The sequence below is a fragment of the Melopsittacus undulatus genome, chromosome Z (genome assembly GCF_012275295.1).
Source record: "Melopsittacus undulatus isolate bMelUnd1 chromosome Z, bMelUnd1.mat.Z, whole genome shotgun sequence".
NCBI lineage: Eukaryota > Metazoa > Chordata > Aves > Psittaciformes > Psittaculidae > Melopsittacus > Melopsittacus undulatus.
Window position 1 is genome coordinate 22,364,787 of NC_047557.1, and position 26,077 is coordinate 22,390,863.

At 37.4% G+C, this 26,077-nt stretch overlaps 1 protein-coding gene across 1 annotated transcript in view; it reads left to right on the top strand.

Annotated features, from left to right (window-relative positions):
- Window positions 1-12,847, top strand: part of CWC27 (CWC27 spliceosome associated cyclophilin) — a 120,598-nt gene extending 107,751 nt beyond the window's left edge. The window contains exon 14 of the mRNA XM_031051608.2: window positions 12,432-12,847. Coding sequence (XP_030907468.1) covers window positions 12,432-12,594 — 163 coding nt within the window. The 3' untranslated portion in view covers window positions 12,595-12,847. The remainder of the gene's footprint in view (window positions 1-12,431) is intronic.
- Window positions 12,848-26,077: the final 13,230 nt, after the last annotated feature.

Sequence of the window (26,077 nt, forward strand, 5' to 3'; positions counted from 1 at the left end):
CAATTTTGAAATGATGGAAGTTTCTGCAAAAAAAATACGCACTGCTTTTCTTCATTAAAGCTCACCAGTTGCCAAGTCAAGTTACGATATTTCTGTGAGTATCCCCATTGTTTGTGAATTCTCACAGATAAAACACACAAGAAGATTTACAAACCAGCTCTGGTACCATTCTTGAATTTGAAGTATAGTGGTCATGATCAAGTAACCCAAAGCTTAAAAGGAGCATCACTCCTTATTACCAGGGAGGGAGGGAGAGGAGTGGATACATTTTACACTAAACCAATCATTTACAGTACCTTAAAAAACTTGGGAGAGGTAGGATAGCAAATCATGGTGATTTTTTTTTTCTTGGATTGACTGAAAAGGTATACCCATCCATTCACTTCTAAACAAGGTTCCTAGCTGAAGTGCATAATAGCTAATAGGTAGCAAATACTGGAAAAGCACCAGAAGGTATTGGTATATGAACATTGCATTGAGGTAATATTCTGTTCTTGCTTGAAAACTGTTTCCATGCTGGTAATCTGAGTCCAAAGAAGTATGGTTTTACATTATTGTTACTTCTTTAATTTATATTTGATGGAAGATGCCCAATTCATCCTGCTGGACCTTCAATATTCAGTGCAGAAACTGGGATATTAACATGTGAAAGCTGTTTCTTACCAGATGAACATGATTATATGAAGTACATTTAAACCATTGTTGCCACTAGGGAAGCAGCCAAAGTTTGTATCATTCTCAGTAGAGGGGTTTGTTCTGTTATTAATCCCATCAATTCACAAGTCAGGGCTGCAAGCAGACCTCCAGTTGGTTTTAGAGTTTGTGTTGCAGTGGAGCCCAGTAATTTTTCCTTCATTCTACACCCAGCTAGAAGTTTAGGATTTCTCTTTCTGGATTCAAATCTCATCACTGGCTGCTATCTGCTGTCCGTAATGCACTCTACAGCCATTTAGAATTTGACTGTGACTGCCAGCAGGCTACATAGTTCATTTAATCAAGAGCACGTTGTTCCAGTGCTTTATAACTGAACGGCTGCAGTGTTTCCTGGGTGAAATGTGAGGTGTTAAATGCGAACTACAAAGCTTCTTAATCTTTAAAAGAGATCAACTTTTTTCTTCCCCATGGAACATTGTCATAGATGTAACTAAGCGACAAATGTAAATGAGACAGTCATTTGAGTATTTTTGGGAGGATGTCTAGACTCTGAAACTTACTCTTTCTTTTTATATGAAATAACATAAATCCATTCAGCTTAAAGTTTTACTGTGGGACTAGAAAAAAAATCAGTAAAATGAGAATTTGGAATGAGGTTTTCACATGGTTTTTCAGTTTATAAGTCTTATAGTTAGTTACCTTCATTGAGTCTGAGCTATTCTAAATGTTGGTTAATTTGAAGATAGGAAAAACAGGCATTTTTTAAAATCAAAGTGAATCAATTTACAGTTAAAAGGTTCTTGTAAAAATTGAGTAAAGGTCTTCCATCCCAAACAAAAAAGGCATTTTAGATCTTGCTTAATAGGTTGTTTCATGTGCACGTTGTGTAATGCTGATGTTGGCATGACTATTGTCATTTTAGTTATTTATGACAAACCTCATTTAAGATAGCAAGGATTAAAAAAAAATTATGTGGAAATTTGTTGTCAGTGTTCACTTAAATAGGTTGTTTAAAATTGCGGCTCTTAAAAGGCATTCAAAGATGTCTTGGTCACAAAATATAGTTTTGCATTGATCCAATCAGCCGATTATAGCAAAAAAATAAAGGGAATGGGTCTGAACTGAAATTCAGTGGGACGCATTTTGCAGTCTCATTTATATATGTCAAACTCTGTCACCTGTTCCTAGTTCTGAATTTTGTAAAATCACCATTAAGGCCATTTACATATTGTGACAACATTGGGCAGCTAAGCACTGTCTGCCAGGACATTCATTGCAATTTGACTGTATAATTTTTTACCCAGTTTGTAGAGACAGTTATATTTTACTCCAGAACAAGCAAACAAATCTGTATATTCAGTGATGCTATTTTCTGTCCAGCACCAATAGCTATGTCTTTGATCTTCTTCAGAAAATGTTTTTGCTAATAAGACAAGGAAAACATCTCAGAATATTTAGCATTGGTTTCAGTGAGAAATCTGGTGCAGTTGGGAGTGTGAATACACAGTGTTTAATTTACTTTGCATTCCCCCAGTGAAAGGATTTGTGGCTGTGAGAGATTAAGGGCTAAAAAAAGTATCAAGACATCACCTTTCTGATGTGTGTTGGAGAGAGTAGGCTAGAATTGGTTTGAGTTTGAGGGGGTTTTGGTGTTGTTTATATTGTTTGAGATTTTTTCATTAAATTGCTTTTTCAGAATCAGGTAAATGTTGAAGTTCATCAGACTGTTTTTATATTGGAAGATTTCATTTATATTAAGAATTAAATCACAATGCACACTGTTAGTATCTACTCCACATATATGCGAGAATGTCTTCCACAGTTTGTTTCCAGGATTTCCTATTTATTACAGCATCTATTGTTAAACTTGGCATAGTGAAATTATCCTGGATAAACACCTAAAAGTACTGGTTATATTTCTTTCATAAAGCTACCTTTATACATCTTTTCTAAAATGCAGTCTCTTTCTTTGCTATAATACCTAAGACTGAGGATTATGAAATATGGCTTCCTCAAGATTAGCACCAGTCTCTGAAGACTCAGTTGCAGAAGCTTTACTGTAACAAACATAGTAAGCTCCTGAAAACTAAGCAGCAGTCTTTTTCACATGCCGATGCTAGCTTGGGGAATGAAAGAAAAAGTGCTGCTGTAATTTATGCCAGTGAGGCACAAAGATGGATTAAAGCCATGTTTGCTCCCCTCCTCCCATCCAGACTTGAGCCAAGGTTCCTCCACTAGTCTGGAAAAACTGGCTCTATATTAGGTCTCTCCTGCTATGGCCATTGATTTACTCAACTACTTTTTAAAAAACTTGACAAAATACTTACTTGATTGTTACAAAGGATAAATGAATGCCAGAGGTCTGTATTGGAAACAGATTGTAAAGAGGGGGTTCTTTTCTGTTTGGCAAAAAAAACCAGCATTTGTTTGGGTTTTAGTACTGCCTCTAACATTTAAAGGGAAAAAAAAACCTTTTCCACCTTCTCTCCTCTACTGCTAGAATGTGGTCAAACCTTGATATGTAAATGCTAGCTGCTAGCCTGCTGCTTCAGTCAGTAATTTTGTATTAACAAATTGTGCTGCTGGAGTCATATATTTATTGCTTCTAGCTTTTCTGCATGCCTGAGAAACTCAGAGTATTTGGGGTAGGCTTTTTTGTTTGTTTATTTTTTGTTAATTCCTCCATGTCTAAGTTTATTTGGACTAGGCATCTGGGCCTGGAATCAACTACTGTTTGACTTTAAGTCAGAGATGATCCACACTTTACTCAAGGGATATCTAGTGTTACATTTACTGTCTGGAAATCCTACATTTTATTTATTGCCAGCAAACCTAGTGAAGAATTAATAAATAATCTTTTAAACCTTTAATAGCCTAGCTTAAGCTTCCAGTGTATTTACACACCTTTTCAAGCACCCCAGCTTCACCTCATTCAGTGAAGTGTAAAAAGTAAAGATTTGGACATACTCAGAATGGGGAGGGGGAGGGACAGAAGAGAAGTAGTGTGTACAGAGAATGCTGTATAAAAATCTTGAGTGTTTTTGTGCTAGAAATGCTCTCCTGTCCTTCCCCTCACACTGACTCTCTGCTCTGGTGATAGTGACCACGTTCATTTGGGAAGGTGATTTGCTGACTTCTGGAGTATCAGATATTGTACAAGCTATTGGCAGAGACAGGATGCTAGACTGGATGGATCATTGGTCTGTTCCATTGTGACTGTTCCCATGTCCTTATAGTAAATGCCGTGTAAAGTTTTTCTACACTGGTACACTGTCTGGAACAACATCTGGAATATGCATTATAGTCTTCCATACCAATCTACTCTGCTAGGAGTAGCTGTCTATTTAAAGCACCTAGCTTCTTACATCAAACTACTTAACATCTTTTAGAAGGGGATAAGGATATAGTTTAAATAGTATAAATGAATTGTCATGGAACAGATGTGATATAAAAATAGGGTAGCTAAATTTTTAATAGAAAAATATTTACTGCTTAGAATCATAGGTCATCATGGGTTTATGTATTTCTAATTCTGATACTATGAGAACTAATCACATTTTCCCCAGTGCTTTTGTTGTCTTTTGAATAGGATGAGGTTTTTTGTAGCTAAGTTGATTTTCCCTTTCTCTTGGAAGGTTTTTTACAAATAAATCTTATTTCAAGAGGAAAATAAATACTTAATACTATCTTGAACAATGGAAAGATGCTCCATTACAGTAGTCTTCAGGAGGAAGGGTTTACTTTGTTGTTAGCTTTGTAAAAACTGAAATATCTTTTTGGGGTTTATGACCTGGATACCATCTATTTAATAAAATTATTAGTTTCTTGTATGTTTGCAGTTAATATTTTCAGGTAAAACTGAGCATATAACATTCAATTGAGTTTGACATTTCAAATAGAATTATGTCAATGTAGTATCATGTTAGAAATACCTGCAGAAGTTCTGATCATTTTCTGCTGTAGGTGTGCACTGAAAGAAAACACAAACAATTCATTCTTTGGCCTGTGGAGGACCCACAACTTGCTGGTTATTCTGAAGAGGTTAAATCAATTTCTTCATCCTCCAATAACTGTAATACAATCTCAAAGAGCTAATAAAGTTAACGTAAGTGTACAGTCTGACTTTGCATAATATTTTTAAGCATATTTTTAACAGTTTTGCTTGCTTAGAATTGGGGAGATTTTTGCTATGTGCAAGAGCAGCCATAGTACATTATGTCCATTGCTAACATCCAAATGCTGGAATACTATAGATTAATAGTACTTTATTAATCTGAAAGCTGTAATAATAATTTTGGGTCTTGCAGAAATGAAATAAACTTCATTTAGGGGTGGGAGTATTAACAGCAATGGTGAAATCTGAATTTCAATCTAAAATCTGTGCTCTGTCCTGTATTCACTAATATGGATTGAAACAGTGTTATTTTGATGTAAAATTTAATACTTAACCTGTGAAGCTGACAGCAGTATGGTAGATATCTGTATTTGTAGTAACTGTTGGAATACTTCTCTAGGCTTTTTAAAAAAATATTAGTTACATGGAATAACTAATTATTTGAATTTAGTTAGACCTGAATAGCAAATTTTATCTCTCTTTTTAAATATCAAGTCAATATGAAAAACATAAGGTTTTATGAAAGTACAAAAGAATTGGGAGGGATGATTGGTCTGATCATTAGGAAAAGATATGGGAGAAGAGGAGCAAAGGAATGTGGAATGGTGGAAGCAAGAAGTAAAACAAGAAAGAATGAAATCTCTTGGTGATAACAATCACAGCTAAAACCTGTGGCCACAGATTATTACTCCTTCAAATTTCCCATTGTTTTATAGTTTTGACATTATTTTTGTCTTGTTTGTACTCTTGTTCTCTTGGTTCAAAATTTTTGCTGGTTTTCAGTTGTTAGTTGACATTTTTCTTCATTTTATTTACATTTTGATCAGTCTCTTTTTCTCTGTTTTTGTGTTTCATTCTTATAGTTTTAGTTTTTTAGTCTTCACCTTCCTCAGATTATTTTCCTTGGTCTGTCAGCTGTCTCTCAGTGTTTCTCAGCTGCTTCTCCTCTTCTGTGCCATCCACTACTCTGGTAGTGAAGAGAGTGCCAGAAAGTCCTTTCTTCCAGAACAGACAATTTTTTTCTTTTCCTTAGGAGAGAGATCTCAGTTTGCTTTGATCTGTGGATTTTCTCATCTGTTCACATAAGCTACATTTCTACCCACTGCCTACATATCATGAGGGTGTTACAGTGTTTCCTACATTAATGCTTATAGTTTAACATACCCATTTAAAATATTTGAAGGCAAATGGTAATGGCAAAAATAATACAATTTAAGGAAAGCAGTAGTGCTAGAGTGCCTCTCATTATTTTTCTTCTAAATAAACAGTGCATTGGTGGTAATTAGATTGGGTAGCATGTTACCTGCAAGTGATGTTGAGCTTGGAAGCACATGGCAGTTATGGTCCATACTGGTCTCTTTTTTGTTTAGACAGTCTGTAAAATGCAAGAGAAAACAGAATTTCTTGACACAAATACTTATGCTTTGCTCATTTTGAGCATCCTGATGGAGAGAGCAAACAACTTTCATAAAATGTAGCAATAATTTGCAAAATTCTGATACTGCTGCTGTTTGGGGGCTTTCTAAAGAAAAGACACAAAGTCTAGTTTAGGAAGGAGACATTGTTTATTCTATGCAGGGTGCTCTACAGAAGTCTCTACAAGTCAAGCACCCCGATAATTGTAACTTTAAGCTATTTAAACAATTTAACAACGAAATCGGTGAACACTGATTGAGAGTTACACAATTTGTTCATTAATTAGTATTCCACCCTTTATTGGTTAGAAGTCCCTCTTGCCTCTTATGCTAATTACGCATGAAGGCTCAGTCGTTCTGTTTGTAGCCAGTGGGTCTTGAGTCGCTGGTCCTGCTGCCCCCTGCCAAAATTACCTTTTAACTAACTACTGCCCATTTTCTTCTGGGTAAGTCATGCAAGGGTTGGGACCTAATGTTTGTTACCACTTCTGACTCATCAGCCACAGAAGAAGGATGCATGCTCTTTTTTTTAGAGAAGTCTTTGTATATTATCTCAGTCGTGTAGATCAGCATCGTTATCACTTCTGAACTACTGATTGAATTACCATTGTTTCATGAGGTGCCGAAAGCATTAACACTGTAAATTTTATAGGATGTGGTGGTTGCTTAACTGCATTTAAAAGCAGTATGTGTTTTTTACCAATGTTCTTAGCACCAATTTGGGTGTACTGTCTGTAACACAGTAACATACAGTTCTGCATCAGGAAACTGAAAATTTGTGTTACTTTTTCTTGACCCCTACTGATTGCAGAAACAAAGGCTTTATCAGCAGCTGCCATGTTTTGTGCAGGCACCTCCAAATGAATCCTGCTTAAAAAGTTACTGCCTGCCTGGCAAAAGCTGCTACCCTCACAGCAGGGTTGGGAGAACAGCACTTTAGTCCACACCTGTTGATGATTTACCACAAAGCTCATCTGTTTAAAATGCTGGCATAGGTGAGAGCAAGATGATGTTCTAGGCTCTCCCCTGCAGTATCAGAGGCACCAAACAGCATGCTGTATAGAATCACTTGTGCAAGAAAAGTTGAATGGGCAGTAGATGAGCTGGTAACAGTTTGATAAGCAAGTGTGGAATTAAGCAATGCGGCTTGGCACTTTCAGTTAGTATAAAAAACACTGATACATGCAGTGCGTTTGTACCTGGAGATTGGAGCTTCCTCACTGATGCGAAAGCAGAGTGCTTACTTGCTCTTGCTGAATTTCAAAACGATTCAGTTCACTGACTGCCACTTTAATTTCTTCCAAAGGGCAGTTTTGGAAAGGACAGAGCTGTTGTGATACCAGACTTCTGTTTATGCTACACTTAACGTGACTGCCACCTGTCAGCAGCTGGCATATGGTTCAGATCCAGTGCATGACTCACACATCTGAACACCAGGGGCATTACTGTATATCATATCTTTTCTTACAAGTACCATCTCACTAGAGTAGTTCAAAAGAACATGATTTGTCTCCTGAATAAACTGGTTGAGTCTCCCTGGAGAGCACTGTGTGGGTGGAGTTTGTTCTTTGATGCATAGTCAGTAAATACGTTGTTGCCTGTGGCAGACTATCAGGGAGACAGTTTAGTTGTACTGTAATAGCTCGTGAAAGCTTTTTGATGTACTGAAGTTTGTTAGCTTCATTTGCAGCCAGCATTCTCCTTGTTAACCTCCGAGAAGGTAGCCAGACTGATCACCAAAGTAATGTATCAGTTACCACCGCTTAAGGACATACAGGGGCTGCAATTCTCATAATTGAAGAAGCAGTCTTGTTTGCTGACTGCTTAAAAAAGCATTACCTGGGAATACCAATAGGACTGGAGAGTATCCATATGCCTTTGCGGTACTGTGCTGTCTCTGAAACTGTATTAAATATATTCAGGTATTTCAGTCTAATGTTTCAAGACATTTCATTTTTTAAATACTGAAGAGAGCCAAGTACTGAATGTTCTTTAGTTACACTGAAGGAAAGAAGTTCAGCACAACAGAACAGCTGCTCTGCCATTACATGGGATATGATAGTGATTAACCTGTAGGATACTATCATCCAGCTGGCATAAAAATCAACCCTCTCCAGCAATAAATCCATGCTAAGATTGCTGGTTCTTTTTTGCAGCAGCACTATCTTAATAAAACAGGTTAAGAAATTAATGTTGTGGTTACTTCTTCTAAAGGAAGTCAACAGTTTGAACACCCAGATACTTTAAACCCAGGATCATCTGGTTTGGCAAGCGATTTTATTAAAACTAGTTTTACAAAAAAAAAAAAAAAAAAACTAAACTGCAGAACCTTTTTTTTTCTTTTGAGTTTTGTGTAGGAGAATTGACAAACTCAGAGACATACAGAAGCTGCAATTCTCGTAACTGAAGAAGCAGTCTTGTTTGCTGACTGTTGCAAAAAGCATTACCTGGGAATATCAATACCCTTCCAATTCTGAAAAAAAAAAAAAAAAAAAAAGTATTTTAAAGTGTATGTCTCACTCGTTTAAAATTAACTGCCAACAAGCCATGATAAGTACAAGCTAGTAGGTTCCCAAAGACAGATAAAGACACGAAGTTAGAGCTTTCAGCACAGTGACTGCAGAAGCATGGCTGGGCAGCCAGCTGCCTGCTGAACCCAGGAGCATGCAGAAGGGAAGAGAGCTATAAACTGAACAAGGAATGTCTCAAGTAGCCTGTAATTGTGAAATTGCAGCCCTAACTCCACACTTGGAAAATTTTGCAAGCACAAATTTTTGTTGGAGGGCATTGAGTCAGAATACTGTGAATTCAAATACTTCATATAGAAATTATTATTAAATACTTCCGATGTTCATTAAAAAGGAAAACAATTTGATTTTTTTTTAAACATGATTAAGTATGATTTGCCATTTACATAGATGTAAACAAGCTCTACCTGTGAAAATGTGTGACTTGCAAAAATAAGCTTTAATTAAGGAAAGATTTTTTTTATTTTTTTTTAATCTCCACCACAGTCTGTGTTTATTTTGCTTTACCTATGAGATGCTGCATCTGAAATTGATTCTGGGAATATCAAAAAGTTTCTTAATATTGACTTATTTTTAATCACAGCTGGGAGCCCCTCAGTGGAGAGTTATGAATAGGAGTCAGAGACTATGACTTCTTTCAGCTCTTGGAGAGAAGTAAACATTATTAAGTCTGAATCTGCTGCATCTAATTTGCAAGCTACCTGGGACACAGTATGGCCTGACCCAAGATTTAGAAATTTATTTATTTTTAATTCCTATTAGTTGTGTCCTGCAAACTTACAGTTGGTTGATGAAATGGCTGAATGTGACTACTTTTCTACATACACTCATGTAACACACTCTAAAACAACTCACCAAAGAATTACTCCATCTCTTTAGACTGTATTCTTATTCAGTCTCAGATAGTGTGATTTGGTATGTGTTTCTTCAAAAAATGTTCAACTGCTCATCTTTAATAAGTTGAGAAGACTATGACAAATGCAGAAAGCATGTTAACTAAAATAAATTACTTCAGTCCCTCCACTGTGAGACAATGTTTTTATAATTAAACTACAAATACACATTCATGAGTCACTGTGATGGTACATTATGTTATTCTGAATTGTAGATATGACTAAAAAAATAAGTTTTCATATTAGTAGTGTGTACAGGGTTATAAACTACTGAAGTTTTATACACTGGAAACAACTCTTAAGTATTTCCATTGGACAGGACAACATGCAGGCAATGCTGTACAATAAGAGATTTATGAAACCCACATGTCAAGAATGAGTTGTGATGAAAAGTCTCAATTTTTGTTTCTAAGATTTTTCTAAAGCATTCCAACAGATCCCTTATAATCTATAGCTTTGAATTTTGTCTGGTTTCTCTAATAGTGCTGTATTGTAATCTACAGTAAGTGAGCTGGTTCTTCTTCCCTCGCTTTCTTCATGTATGGAGATTTGCATTGGAGCTCTTTGAAAAACATGTTTAATTCAAGAAATCTTACATATAATCATAAAATGGTCTGGATTGGAAGGGACCTTAAAGATCATCCAGTTCCAATCCCCTGCCACAGGCAGGGACACCTACCACTAGACCAGGTTGCTCAAAGCCTCATCCAGTCTGGCCTTGAACGCTTCCAAGGATGGGACAGCCACAACTTCTCTGGGCAACCTGTTTCAAGAGACTGATAAACCAGTATTTCATTGGCCAGAAAACTTTCATTCTGTTACTGGCTTGTTTTTCCTGGATTTTTGAGGATTTTTTCCAACCCAAACCATTCTGATTCTGTGATTCTAGAAAGATTGATATGCTTAGAGTAAGTTCAGTATAGTTAATTTTAAGTTGTCCATCAAAGATGTTTTTGCAATGGATTAATACAGAACACAAACATAGAATGCAGGTTTTGCCTAGGCATGTTCGTTTTCACTTTAAAATCTTTTAATTGTTTGGTTTGGTTTGCTGGGAGTTTTTTAATCCAACGTATGAACTTTATACTTGTACTCTTGGTTCATAAGTAGCAGCTTTTCTGCAACTGTATAATCAAAAGTCTTGTTACCTTGTCAGTAAAGTTCAATAGGTTTACAGTCAGTTAACTTATAAGCAACTTTGGTTTGGTTTTCTTCTCTTTTCTTCCAATCTCTCTCTGAGTAAATAATTTATCATTTTGTTTAAAATTTTCTAAGCTAACACTCCTAGTTTTCTGACAGCTCCTGAAAATTGTCAGCTCAGTGACACCTGCTAACAAGGCTGTAGTTGATAAGCTCCAGGCTTTCTTGCCTAGCTACAGCTAACAAACTTCTGACTCCATATTGTCATAGAATCATAGAGTAGTTTGGCTTGGAAGGGACATTTAAAGGTCATCTAGTCCAACCTCCTATCAAAGAGCAGGGACATCTTCAACTAAACCAGGTTGCTTAGAGCACCATCCAGCCTGACCTTGAATGTTTCCAGGGATGGGATATCAAGCACCCCTCTGGGCAATCTGTTCCAGTGCCTCACCACCAGCATATATTTCTTCCGTATATCTAGTGCAAATCTATTCCCTTTTAGTTTAAAACCTGTGTCCTTTTGCTACAGGTCCTACTAAAACGTCTGTCCTCATCTATCTTATAGGCCACATTTAAGTACCGGAAGGCTGCTAGAAGGTCTCTCCAGAGCCTTATCTTCTCCAGGCAAAATAATGCACCTCTCTCAGTCCTTCCTCATAGGCGTTACATCCCTCTGATCATTGTGGACCTCCTCTAGACCTGCTCCAACAGGTCCCTGTCTTTCTTTACTGAGGACTCCAGAGCTGGATGAAGTACTCCAGTTGGGTTCTCAACAGAGCAGAATAGAGGGGGAGAATCATCTTTGGTGACCTGCTGACCATGCTGCTTTTGATGCAGCCCAGGATATGGTTTGCCTGTGGGCTGTGAGTGCACACTGAAGCCAGCTTGTGTTCAGTTTTTCATCCACCAGTACCCTCAAGTCCTTCTCTACAGGACTTCTCTCAATCCCTTCATCCCACAGCTTGTATTGATGCAACTTCCCTTGCCCCAGCCCACATGCAAGACTTTGCATTCAGCCTTGTTGAACCTCCTGAGGTTAATATGGACTCTTGGTAGTGGTATCTTTTCAGGTTGCTGGAATTTGCTGAGATATAGAAATATCTAGTGGTGGGAAATTTTTGATCAACAGTGGAAAAAACAGTGGATTGAGCAAAGATTTATTTTAGTCTGATATTCAAAGAACTGAAAAGTAAGATCTGAGCTACATGAAGGTGGAGCAGCAGCACATGAAGCATTCCCTTTTTGATCTTCTGTGTACCTACTTCAAGCATTTTCCATGCTAGCTCTTTACCCATTTTGCAAAGCCCTAACAGTGAAAGGAACTCTAGAGTGACTAATGGGAAAACTTGAGAAACATTCACTCCCTATTTCTGGGAAATACAGTCAGTACATTTGCAAAGATTTGTAAGATAGCAAAAGACAAGATGAGAGTTCATCATGTGAAAAAACCGGTAGAGCAAACTCTAGCTGTACTTTTCAAAATGAGTCTTCACAAAAGTGGTTACACTATAACATTTAGGGTCAACTAAGAAAAAAAAAAAACAACAGGGAAAAAAACCCCAGTTTGGATCTTTTTTGCTACACACAAAAATAGGTCATGGTGCTATGATCTTGTTATGCCCATCATAATTACATATCGTAACTTTCTATTCTTTCACTGAGTTTGATCTATGTTTTACTTTTGTAGGATGTCACATATACTTCAGTTTGAAGATAGAAGCAGAAAGGTGAAGGATGCAAGTATGCAGGATGAAGACACTTTTGAGATCTATGATCCACGGAATCCTGTAACTAAGAGGAGAAGAGAAGAAAGCAAGAAGATAATGAGAGAAAAAAAGGAAAGGAGATAAAAAGAATGTAAAGCTAGCCAGAGCTGCCTTGGAAAGTGACTGCAGTAAAGCACTGGCTGTTTTCTAAGCTGTAGTTCCTAAAAATATCATGGGACAAGTGTGAAAAAGAATTTCTCAAGAACCTGTTGTGCAGTTGTGAAGCACAGCTACCACTTGTTTCGTAAGCTGTGCAGTCAAATGCTCTCATTGCATTTATTGTCCAACCTCTCTGAAAGTTTGTAGAATTATATGTTTAATAAAACATCCAACATGACTTTCATCTGTACTTTTAATTGCTATAGTCACCATCACTGTTTCATAAACATACAACAATCAGAAAGTTTTCAAAATAGTAAGAATTTGCCTAAGTACGGGTGAAACCAGAAGCCCCATCTGCAGACTTAAGATTTTCTAAAGGTATACTTATTTTTATTATTTTTTGAAGAGATATATAAACATAGAACAATAAACCCTGCCTTTACCACTGTTGCAGGGTTACAATGATGCACTTGCAGAAATCCTTAGAATGGTCTCAGCTTTCTTGAGACAAACCTGAGTTTGAGAATTTGGTCATATTCTCCTTCTTTTGAAAGACATATTCCAAAACAAAACTCTCAGTTTGGGAAGCTGGGATAATAAATAATTTTAGGAGCCTTAGTTCACAATGTTCACATGAACAAAAGTTGAATTTGAATGTACTGCAGTGGTTGCTTAAATTGTCACTATATCGGAAACATCCCTCTGGTAGAATTTTCACTGTAAAGTAGCTGGTAATGAGGATTGGTTTATTAATTAGTCCAGTACAGAAATTAAAAAATTGTGATGAGTCTCATTAAAAATATAACCCAGGTTTTAATTATTATTTTACTATCTAAAAATGAACAACTCAAGTTTCCAGTTTATAGACTTTGCACAGATTTTTTTCCCCTTGTGTGTGATTATTTTTACAAAAAAAAAAAGGGAATTTTCAGTTCTTCTTCCTTACAGCATTTCCGATACCACAGAAGTATCCACTACCCATATGGGCAGTAGCAAGGTCATTAAAAAGTGCAGCTAGAGGAGCGTTTTGCTGATGTTGTTTTTAGAACAAGTTCAGTAAGGTATGGTGTCCTTATCAAGCTGCTACTGCCAAATTTCTTGAGAGGGTCTGAGGTGTGAGATACATAAACCTGCATTGGTGGGTTAATATGGCCCAAATGTCAAAGGTTAGATTAATACAGACTATTGCTTTAATGCATGGTGCAGCCTTTGAGATAACAAGAAAACCTGGAGGTGTGATGTGAGATCCTGTATAAAGCTGTCATTATCCTCCTCTTAGTCTGAGTGAATTACACTGTACCATGGTGTGAAGAAGTTAAGAGGAGTTACATTCTTAAACATGCCCATTCACAAAGTAGTGAGTCAAAGTTTTTAACCATTAAGTCATTTTTGGTCAGGCTGCTGTTGGCAAAATCTAATGTCACGTGCTGTTATCTCTATTTATTGCTTTGTTTGTGGAGAAAATTTTAGAGCAGTCATTACAGGAATTGAGCATATCAAACCTCCATTCTGATGGGATGGAAGGGAAGAAGAGAGATGTGTGTATGCATGTTGGCAAATGTGATCAGAATGGGGAAAGTGAGGGCTAGATATCAAAAGGAATGAGATCAGTTCCAGTAGACAGCTACTGCCCCTGTAATAGAAAAATGTTCAAGTTACATATTTTTCCTGTAATCTGAAGTATGATGTATGAGTCAATCAGTGGGCAAGCTGACTAACTGCCCCTTCAGCCAAATGTTTTTCCAGCTACCTGCAGCAGCTCTCTGTGTGCTGTATTAGATGATTCCTGATTTTAGGGACTATTCAAGCACAGGGAGAAAAGCTTACCTCAGAGTTTATGATTCAGCTCAGTAGAAGAGGTTTGAAAGGGTAGACCTTACGTACACAAGGTTGATGTTCACAAGAACAAGATAGTAACTATAATGAAATTTTCTGATCAGTGAAGTATGTGCTGAGAACCAGTAAACATTTTTCCAGAGATAATATATCTTATGTAGTTAATTGAATTATTTGAAACCAAACGTGTTGCCTGTTTAAGCTAATTCCAAGTACTACTCTGGTGGGAGAGCATAAGGGCTGGTCCCAGTGGAAAAATGGTTACCTTGGCAGCAGTCAGGAAGACTGTTGAATGTCCAGTAAATATCACTCAAGAGTTAATGTACACTTAACTGCATTAAGCCCAGGTTCCCAGTAGTAAGCTGGCATGTGCTTTGAACTAAGGCTGGCTACGTGGATACAAAAGAGGAAAGCCTTTTGGAAAGGAAGTGGGATTTGGTTTAAGAGGGTTTTTCAAATGAGAGTTGGGACCAATTTCCCTGGCAATTTACATTTTTCTTTGTACCGAACACCTACATAAGGGTAAGGATATTTGGATTAAAATTCTTCAATTTTATTGTTCTTGTGAATGGAAAATCCATTTTACCTAGATGGGACAGCTGGAAGTGCCAGGCCCTGGATGCTTCGTGAGGATATTTGGACTACTTGTGTCTAAAATCAGTCTTATGCCACAGGGGCTTGGCATGGAGCTTGTGCAGGCAAAATTCACCACAAGGGAGCATCAATAAGAAATGCTACAAACAAATGAATTCAAGCTTTTGTTGTTTTTTGGGGGGTTTTTTTTGTTTGTTTTTGTTTTTGTTATCAATTCTATGGGATAAAAGTATTTTACAGTAGTTGACTCCCAGGAACACAGAGCCTCTAAAGAGTTTTTAATAATCATAAGTGATTGTTACAAATTACACTGATCTTCAGGGCAAACCAGCCTTGCACAGTTATTTCACATCGTTCATTGAATAAGCTTCTCTCAAGAGTTCTCAGTTCATGTGTATTAATGCCTATCAATATTTCTCCAAGAAAAGGAAAGGGTCTGCCTTTATTCTTTCCCTAGGGAAAGAACAAAACTATGCTTGCAGAAAAGAAATATGTATGCTCAAAATTACACCTTTATTTGTCAGTACTGAAAAGCAACAAATGCAGTGGAGGCATGTGTCACCCTCTCTGAGAAGCAGACAACTTGTACTAAGCTAGTGACTGAAAACTGAAAGAACAGTTGGTTTTCTGGCTGCAGAAAGAATTTGTTCTATGGTAGTGACGTTTTCACTGAATGTTTTCTTGAATATTTTTATTAAGCAGCTCCATGTTCCACCACACCTATTTGTATAAACGTGTGAGCATAATTTCTACATAGTTATTATATATAGCAAGGAACATTTGTGTATGCACTACTAGTACCAAAACCCATGGTTTGACACTTCCTTGTGAAGTTTTCCTTCCTAAAAGATGTTACATGTGTGCACAAATCATCCAGCTTGAAGGTGCACACCATAATGCTGGTATGTAAATAATTTCTGTGAAAAAAGAACTTTGAAATTGGAGGGTACATTCTGCTTCACTACCACTGCCACCTGCTTTTTTGATTACTAAGTTCAATAAGCTAAAAATGAGGTCAGGTCAGACTATGACTGAATTTTGAGCTCGAGTACAAACATCAAGACTACCTCTTTTTAGTAGCAGCTAAGTTGTAATTTCAGTACACTAAGGCAGGGTAAAATTCTAACATCCCTGCACAGAGCATCTGTTGGTAAAGCTGACATTTTTGTTTCAGGCGTAGCTGGATTTCAAGTAGATAAGGTCCTTCTAGACCACATCTGGTAATAGCAAGATCCTCAAGAACAGCCTAAAGGCTTGCCTCATGAATCCTGTTGGTGATGCCAGCAGCTAGTACAATGTGCCCTTTCTGCTTTGGAGCTAAAAAAACCCGGAGGTACAACTGTAGCTGGTTTATTTCTGCCAAATAGCCACTACGCTTAGGCTGCTAGGGGTGTAGTCTGTAATGCCACATTACGTAGCTTTCCCCAGACTGCTGGCTTGCGGCATAAGCAGGTTTTGGGAAGAGGGTGTTACCATGCTGTCTTCCTTATGAAGTAGAAGGGTGTCTGAACTCTAATAGTTAAAATAACTGCACACCAGTGTTGACTGCCTTCATCTAGAGGACCTCAAGCCTGCAGGAGACAGTTATGTTTTGGCAACATAAAACCCAGCCTCAGACAGGATCGATAGCTCCAGACTCTGCCTCATTCTGGCAGAGACATGTTTCTCTGTCGTTACTTACATGATGACAGGCTTGGGCAGTTAGATGAGGAGACTCTTATGTGTGTATTCTCAGTAAAAGTTGCTTACATCCTTCACTGTTACAAAACATGAGCTGATTATACAGTGGCTACACTTATAAGGCTCCTGCTGAATTATATACAACACAAAGGATGTAAACTGAAAAGTGAGACCACATCTCCAGATGTTTCTTATCCTGCTGTAGAGAGTTAGACCAATCAGGAATGTCTACAAAACATCACTAGTTAAACAGATAGGGCTGAGCGTCTTGCACAGCCAGGACATATATTGGAAAGAGATGACACTGAAGTTCCTTGAGAAAGATTGGGAGTACCGGAGACAAGTACCCCTCACAACCTGGATGTGTGGCCTCCAACTCCCTGCTTCTCCCTGCTACTCAGGATACATGTGAAGTCATCCAGGTTGGGTAGGAGGAACGGCCCTACTGTGGTGCTGTTGCTGCTCCTGTGGCCTCCTCTTCCAGCAGCTACATTACCTGCTCAGCTCAAGAGCTAATTTATCTTCCTTCTTAGGGAACACCTCGGACCAGAAAGTCTTCTGGTGAGTGTATGCTCATGTCTGTTCACTCTTGTGCCATTTTTGAATGCAGATGATCTTCCTTCAATAACACACTTCTGCTCAGCCAGTATAATGCTGTGAAGTGATTTCCCGTAAGTTACACTGGTCAAACATGCCACATTCCAGCCTTCTAGTCACAAATTCCTCATGTAGACAAACAGAAACCTCATACCCACAGTGGGGCTCTTTGATTGATAACCTCTGGTCACTTCCTGGATTAATTTTCTTTTTCACAGTACTGTGAAGAAAATACTTATTCTTGACAGAATTTCTCCTCCACTCACTATCCAGCACAGATGTGGTTTTCCATTTGATTTTACAGCTTTTGGGTTGTTCTTTTTTTTAGAACCCTCTCACGTGACATAATTTTTAAGACACAGATTGGAAGAGTATGCTTAAAAAACCTCCTGCACACTTGAGCAGGTCTTTCTTATACATCTCAATTGCCTTTTGCCTCCCTAGACTTCACCACCACTCTCTCCTTATCATGCCTTCCCTGTCAGCCACTATTACTGAAGGTAATCCCCTTTCAAAATGTATAGCTATTACATTCATAGCTAGGCTTTGCCCCTCTGTCCTCTCTTAACTATCTTTATGTCTCTGTGTGCTTGGCTTTCCAGTGAAGATCTGGAGAATCTGTACACCCTTAGGAAAGCCACACTTAAACTGGAGCTGCGTTATAATTTTATTACGTATATGTGCAGTTTCTGTACATAGTACAAATGGAAAAAAGCTGAAGTCAGAGCTCCAGTGAGTAGAATTATAACTGATATTTTCACTTTGTGTTTAAAATACTTTCTCTGTATATCTCACTTTTTTATGCCTAAAACACATACTGAATTAGCACTGCACCAAAAGTGCTTTCTGTGTTCACTCTTGATCCTAGCTTTAGCTCATACATAAAGGATGAAAGCTGGAAGCAGCTAGAAATACCTGATATGCCAGACTATTACACTAAACTGACATTATTTGATTAAGTATGAAGTGTCTGCTACTAAGAAAAATCTGACCACAGAATAAGTATCTTCTAATTGTAACCTACAATTGTAAACTACAATAGGTATGTGGTACTCCTCCAAAGCAGTACAAAAGACTGAAAGCTAATCTTGGGGGGGGGGGGGGGGGGAAATCAAGTCTCTCCTTTTCCATTTTTTGGTAGTAGTAACCTCCTACTCCTAAAGCACCGTTAAAAAAGCCCAAAGGACCCTACCTTCACAACTCTCAATTTATAGACATTAAAGGAGACTGCAAACAAATAAAACCCTTCCCAAACTGTTCTTGAACCTCAATGCATCAGGAAAAAAAAGCTCTCCAAATCTAAATGAAGGAATTTTGTAGTATGGAGAAGGTAAATGGAAAATCTACTGCTCTTGTCTTAGCAGATCACATGGAAAAGAAAACAACTCCTGATATAAAGAGCTTCTACTATGGATCTTTTTTTTTAATTTATGAAATGCATTGGCTGGCTGTGGAACAAAACAAGATTCAACAGTTGTATTCCTCAGCCAATGAAGTCATGAAGTCAAAAGTCCAGTCCAATATTCATAAGGCTATTTAAGCTGTACACTTGCTCCCCTTTTTGAATTGTTTGTAGCAGCAAGACAGGACAGTTACAGAATAACCCTAAGATAGCTTTTAGTTTTGGCAGCTTCATTTTGGCAGCAACAAAGAATTAAAAGCTGAAACTCCTTATATTGAACACAGTCTGAAAGATCATGTTTTTGCAGCAGCTATTGAAAACTTGGCTTCAAAGTCATGTATGCTCTTCTTCAGAAGTAACTTCTGAGTCAGATTTTAATACAGTACTGCACTCAAAGGATAGTTCTTCACCTGCTTGGACTGAGTACCTCTACATTCTTGGCAAGCAGTAAGAAACACTGATTCACAAGTGATCTTCTATATTTTTCCCATTTCTTCTTTTTTGCAGCTTCTCTGTATGAATAGCCTGTATGATCTGTGCTCTATTATCAGGTATTACACTCTTCCATCTGCAAAGTTATTTCACTGGAATAACACTGCTTTGGCAGAGAACAACAGTCAGTGTTGTATAGTCATCTTAAAGAATCACGAAGTCATAGAAGCATAGATGGTTAGGCTTAAAAAGGACCTTAAGATCTAGTTCCCACCTCCAAAAGAAGATTCTGATTTCCCTTACAGCTATACTTACTCTTCCTTATGTTTACAGAAAATGCAAACAAAAGAGTTCACACACTGAGCACAAAAATTATTTCAAATGATAGAGCATGAGTTGGTCCCATTTGTTCTTATGAACTGGAATAGACTTGGGAACAATGCCATATTGTTTTCATACTATACCATGTGAGCATGATCATCTGAATAACAATTCAAGGGCATGAGCTGGTAAATGTAATGGATAGTCAGTTATAATACCTACCCCTGCCCTACAGACTGGGAAAGACAGTTTTTAAAATAACTGACCTTTGAAGGAAAACAAAAATATGAGTGTTTAATAGAAAGCAAGATGCTGTCATCTAGAGCACCCAAACAATAAAAGTGTGCCTGAATAACACAGAAAAATATTTGAAAGAGCTGTAAAAGAGAGAGGAAAAAAGAATTCCAGTCTGACTATTCCAGACTTAATTATAATGTAGGCAAAAGTCTCCTTCCAGTATTTCATATCATTTTATTTTTTGAAGACAAAATCATCAGACAGAAAAACCACAGTAAGCAATGTTTGCCTCTGCCAAATAAAGAGTTTACATAAACGTCTGCAACTAAAAAAAAAAAAACCAAACAGCTTGCTTCAACCTCTAAATCTGATGCACACTACTGGTTTTTGTTCAGTTTTGGGTGGTTTCACTCCTACAAGATGAGACCTCATATACTGGAGGGACCAGAATATACTACCACACTGTCATATAATTTAGGCTCAGTCATACCTCAGACAATATTTTTACAAGGTCACTTTGCAAAAGTATGTCTAGCCTATCCAAATGACAATATTATTTATGCCAAAGGTTTCACTTTATGGATGGAAGTATTCCAACTACTGTTTAATAGGCTATATGGAGAGGCTAAGAAAACATCATTTGTTGCACACACAGAGCTTGTGTATATAATATAGAGCTGAAGAGCACAGACTGATCATTGGCAATTCGGCCTAAAACTGGCCTCAGTGAGAAAAGCCACAAAAGCAATGAGCTTTTGAGTTTTCCTCTCTGATACTATTTTTTGAATTCCTGAGCTTAACCAGAATATGAATACATAAGAGAGAAATACATCTGAATTCAGTAGCAACCTGGATATTCAAAATGCAAAGGATAGTTGTCACTGCCCATGGTAGGGAGAATGGAACTAGATGATCTTAAGGTCTTGTCCAACCCTAACCATTCTATGATTCTATGATAATTTTCAAGAGTTTTTAAAAGCAGGCATGGCAGCATATTCTCAGCTACAGTCGTACAATGGAATGAACAGGAGTGGCAGGAACTCTGATAAAAAGCTTTTTAGAAATACTGAGGTAAACACAATACACTCTTCATAGCCAAAGTAATTAGCACCAGACGAAGTGTTTCAGAAGGTGATTAGAAGGTAAAGTAAAACAAGCACATTTCTTTCTTCTCAAGCTCTGTTCTTAGATGGCAGGCTTCCTCCATAGTCAATATCTAACACTTTTTCTGGTGAATTTCTGCAGGGACTGAAACCTGCACTGCAAATTCATCATTATTGACTAAAATTTTTATGAGAATGCAATATATTTTTATGGCACAAAATCTTTGTAGATATTAATACTGTTTCTTGTAAAATGTGTTGTTTAGAAGGCTAATATATCCAGAAAGCAATGTTTTGTTGCAGTAACAGGAGATCTCATTGAATAGTTCATCATTCATGAAGTTCAGCCCTTGAAAACTGGAAAAGGTGTTTGTTCTCTTGTCTCCATCATTTTTATCAAGGACACTGGCATTATTCCTTAAAGAAAGTCGGCTGCCTACTGTTAGAATCTCTTCAGTGCATCAAGCAGTAAGCTGGTTCTCATGCTGTGAATGATTGAGATTACAAAATCAAGTAAACAAGTATTGTCATATGCACCAGAATATTACAGCACTTGAAAATCATCTGGCGTCCAATTTCAATGCACTGGATTCATTAGGATAGAGTAGGTAATGTTTGGAGACACAGAGTACAAGCAGAGACTCAACAAGCTGACTGAAGAGCTGGAAAAATACTGTAAAAATACAGATCTTAGCCAGGGAACTGTGGCTCATGGGCATAGGAAATCCCAGTGTGTCATTTTGAGTAAAAGTGCCTGGCATAAGAGGCTTCACAATACATAATATATTCACTACATATTTTATGATACCTCTCTTTTCAATATAGAAAATTAAAGAGTTAAAGTTTATTCATAGAATGTTGCCATTTAAGTTCACACTTTCTGACAGCACCAAAATATGCAGAAATGTAGAGGGTTTTACCTTAAGACAAAAGCTACAGAAGGGTAAGCAACTTTGTTTGTTTTTTTGTGAATGCTTTTTGTGAACTGTTTGTTGAAGCAGCTACATTACTGAGACAGGCAGCAGAGAGTGGAGTGTTGGTCTCCTACATGTGACCATTCTAGTGTTTAAGTCTGATCTGTGTTTCACAAATATCAATGGGCCTTTCAGTTGCCAGATAGCAGGTTTAGTTCATATTCTAAACAGAAGGGGGAGAGGCCAGGAAAGCGCCTTCATAGTGACAAGCCATTTGTTATTTCCGCAGTAATGCCATGTGGCGTTTGGAGTAGTGGCCCCCTGTGTCCACAGAAAATTGCAAGCATTCAGATCTACTTGGCCAAGGCACTATAAAGTCACACAGTTATGGACAGACAGCGGGTGGTTCCAGGTGGAATGTAGTTTTAGAAGAAAAATACATTATATCACTTTACTGAAGGGCAAGTCCAAAGACATCTCACACAAAGATTCAGTGCATTGACTTATCTGTTGACTTCCACCTTAAACATCTAAAGTACACCTTTATCTCTAAATTGTCCCTTCTCTGGCTTTTCTCCCAGCTGGCCTGCATTGCTATTTACCTGTGGTACCTAAAGAAGGCTAGACACAGCTAAAGCCTTACTCTAGTGCTAAGAAGAGAGAAATGAGTTTTAACTTACAACACTTCTACTTATTTAAACATGGGCTTTGCTTCCCCCTTTTCCATTGACACATTTTTTTAAATAACATTCAGCTTGTGAAAGTCCTTTGCTAATAACTTTCTGGTTAGCTGTTCTTTTTTCTTTTAGCAGCTAAGTATTCCCAGGAGTGGTAGGTTGTATTTATCTGTATTGAACTATACCCTATTTGGGGGTATGTTTTTTTCAGTTAGTTGCAGTCATTCTGAATTCTAATCTTATTCTCCAGCACGCTTGCCAGAGTTTCTATCTGTAGTTTCAAGTAGGCAGTACTTCCTGGATTGCTTATCATAATGCCATACAATACAGGTCAAGCTATCTATTTAAACTATATTTAAACTTAGGTTAGTTCTCTGCTATCTGCAAACCCTGTTAACATACATTAAAATAAAATTAGGCAATCCAATTACATCCATGATATCAAAGCTAAGTGCAATTTCACCATGTTCTGAAGAATAATAGGAAGTGAAAAAATCTGTTCCTTTTAATAAAAGTATTTGCTGAAACGCAAGTTATCCTTAATATGATTTAGGCTGTGTAAGATAAAGAATGCTTTTTATAGTTCACTAAGTCCAGCAGTATGAACCAAGTTAACACAGAGTTGAGGCTTAAAGCCTGATTAGCCATTCAGTCATGGGCATTTCTTTTCCCCAGGTGTGTTGTGAACAGTACCAATACAACCTCTGACTGCAAATAGCAAGAATATTCAACCCCAAACTACAAGTCCTTTTAACTGGCTGGATGAAAGTGCGAATCCAACTGTATAAAAATCCAGCTCTGGGTCTGAAAAGGTGGTATGATGGAGGTAAACATTACCAAGCATTCTCAATCCTTATATATTAGCAAGAGCACAGACACCCTTCTGAAAAAAAGACAAACTGTATAGGCTTATTCCTTGTGTTGATATGGCAAATTGTGTCACCCAGACACGATAACTAAAACAATTTCTTTCCTATATGTCCTTATATGAATGGCTATAATTCTTCTTACAAAGAAAAAGGATGAAAAGAATTAAAGTGTCAGAACAACTGTTCTCATCTGTCATTTGAAAACTGATCTGCCATGTCTGCACAAAGGAAGTTAAACACCTCCAGCAATTGTTTTTAGACTGATTTTCACATGGTTCTTTACACTTTAGTCAAGTGTACTGCCGATGAAAGAAAGCCTACATGCTACAAAGAAGAAAGATAAGGGAGATGCTAAGTGTGTGAAATACTTAGTAGTGACTGTGGATGTAAAACAGCATTTCACATTTGTGAAAGCCAACTGGACTTAGGGTGAGATAACGGGATGCTCTCTAAGAAGACCCTCCAGCCTTGCATGTGAAAACAGATCAGATCAGGCTGAGGGTGTATCTCTTGTCTTTATCTTCTGAAATATTGGACACATAATCAGAATGTATCTTCTATTTGAATTGCTGTAACTAAGCAGGTCCAAATATATCTGTCCTGTGCAATGCAGTCTTTGCTATCATCTAGCCTTTGATTATGGCACATTGATTTTATTCTTCACATTAACAAGACTACAGATAGCTTGGTTTGGCTATCTTGTCAGGATCAAAATACTTATTTTTGTGAATGGGGCCTGGTATTTCATTAAACATAATTCAAGAAAAGCAATACATATTGTCTTGATAAGTCTGTTGAACTGGAAAGCAATTGCCTTTTCTTGCTCCTGCTGGCCTACAAGTACAGTTTAGGGCAGTGGGTTTCCATATACTGCTCTAACCTGGGGAATTAGTGGAGTGATACACGACAAGATACATGTAAAAAAGTGTGTCAGATTTTTCCTGGGAAATACTGGTAGAATGTGGTTATTTGTTGGTGTCAACATAGTCTTCAATGCTCTAGTGATGCTTTTTGTAGGGCTATTCCCTCCAATGCCCAAAATTTTGACCATTCTTAAATCAGACACTTCTTGAACAGAGTCTTTGCTTTCCTCAGCCCTAAATACAATATCATCTGACTAAATGAACATTTCTGTATTTCTTTAACCCTTTTTCAGTGGCCATTACCTGATAGAACAGATGTGGCTATTATAAGAGTAGTTTGTGCTTTAGGTCTTCAAACTTCTGTTCCCAGGACAATAAGAAACAGCTGCTAGAAGAACAGACAGGGATGCATCCCCTAGAAAAGGCATACACAAGACTCATTTTTCTGAAATGAGAAGATTATTAACATGACAAGCAAGGCTGAAACACTCCACAGTAAGATCCACAGAAAATAATCTTTTTTCACATCTAAAGATCTAAAAGAATGATAGCAGTCCTGCATCAGGTTTGAATTGGAGTCAGGCTATACTACCAGTCTCTTGCCTCCTAAGTATAACTTAGAACCTGTCCAGCAAAAAATGGCCACGATCAAGCACTTCAGTCTGGGCTGGGCTTCTGAAAAACACATTACAGGCTATTTTAGCTGGAAACACATGCATGCTGCTTCAAACACAGTACTAATTTATCTACTGTGTCTGCTTGCACCTCATTTCTGCTTTGATTCTGTGATTTGAAAAAAATAATTGTTTTCTTGTTAGAGCAAAGCGCTAGGTGTCAGAAATAAGAAGTGCTACTTCTTTATACACTGATTGCACCAGAACAGTTGCTTCTCTTTTGCCCAATAAGATATTATTTTCACTTAGTTGATGTTAGAATTTATCATTACCAAGTAGCTACATTTCTTTTGGTGTTTCTTTTTTTGGCCAAAAACTGTCTTGGAGGAAGACCAAACAGAAAAGTGTATTTTAAACCTTCTGTCTTATTGAATGGATTTTACTAATGTGACATTTTTCTCTTTCCAAGTGTTTTTTCTGTAGCACCCATACCAAACTTACTCTTAGGTTGCAGGAAGGCAAAAGATAGACAGGGACAGTGCTATTTGAAAGCAGTTCAACTCATGTCCAAATTAATGCAGCTGTAGTCTCATGATACATTGGCCAATGCTAACGAAAAGATTAAATTAAGTGCTTGAAGACAGCACTTCATTCCCCTGGGATCTAAAGAAAACCTGTCTCTGCTCAGTACTTAAATCCTGGTTGGTTTTCACACCCAGGTAGAATTATGGGAATTTCAGGTGTTGATTGTGACCTGGTATTTCAAGGAAACTAGCTCTCAATCTCAGAGCTCTAATTTTACACCATTTAGAGACATAAAAATTCTAAAGTGCTTGGTAATTTCAAAACTGACAATCTTGAAAACTCTAAACATTAAACTTGACTTTTGAATCTTGAGAACAGAAAAAATATATAATTATGCATTACCATGATGGTTAGAGGGTTTTTTTTCTGAATTCCCTTTCAACCGAGCTCTGGGAAGATTTTTATGGAGCAGATTGACTTGATTAATAAAACAGATTTAATGCAAATACCATAAAAATAGATTAAGAAGTATTTGCTTGCTCATGAATGACCTGAAAATTATCATCAAACAGCAAGCATGGAGGCTGCTAAAGAAACAGTCTCTGGGCAGATCACTGAAAGTTTTTCCTTCTTCTCCATAATCCACCTATTAAGGCAAGATCACAGAGTAATACTCAGTATTGTACAGAAATTGATTTTGAGCTGCAAGGTATATGAATGTTTTTGCTCTGAAGTGAAACAAAAGCATGTTTAATAAATTAAAAACAGTTTTAAAGGCTAATGGTACAGAAAAATCACACC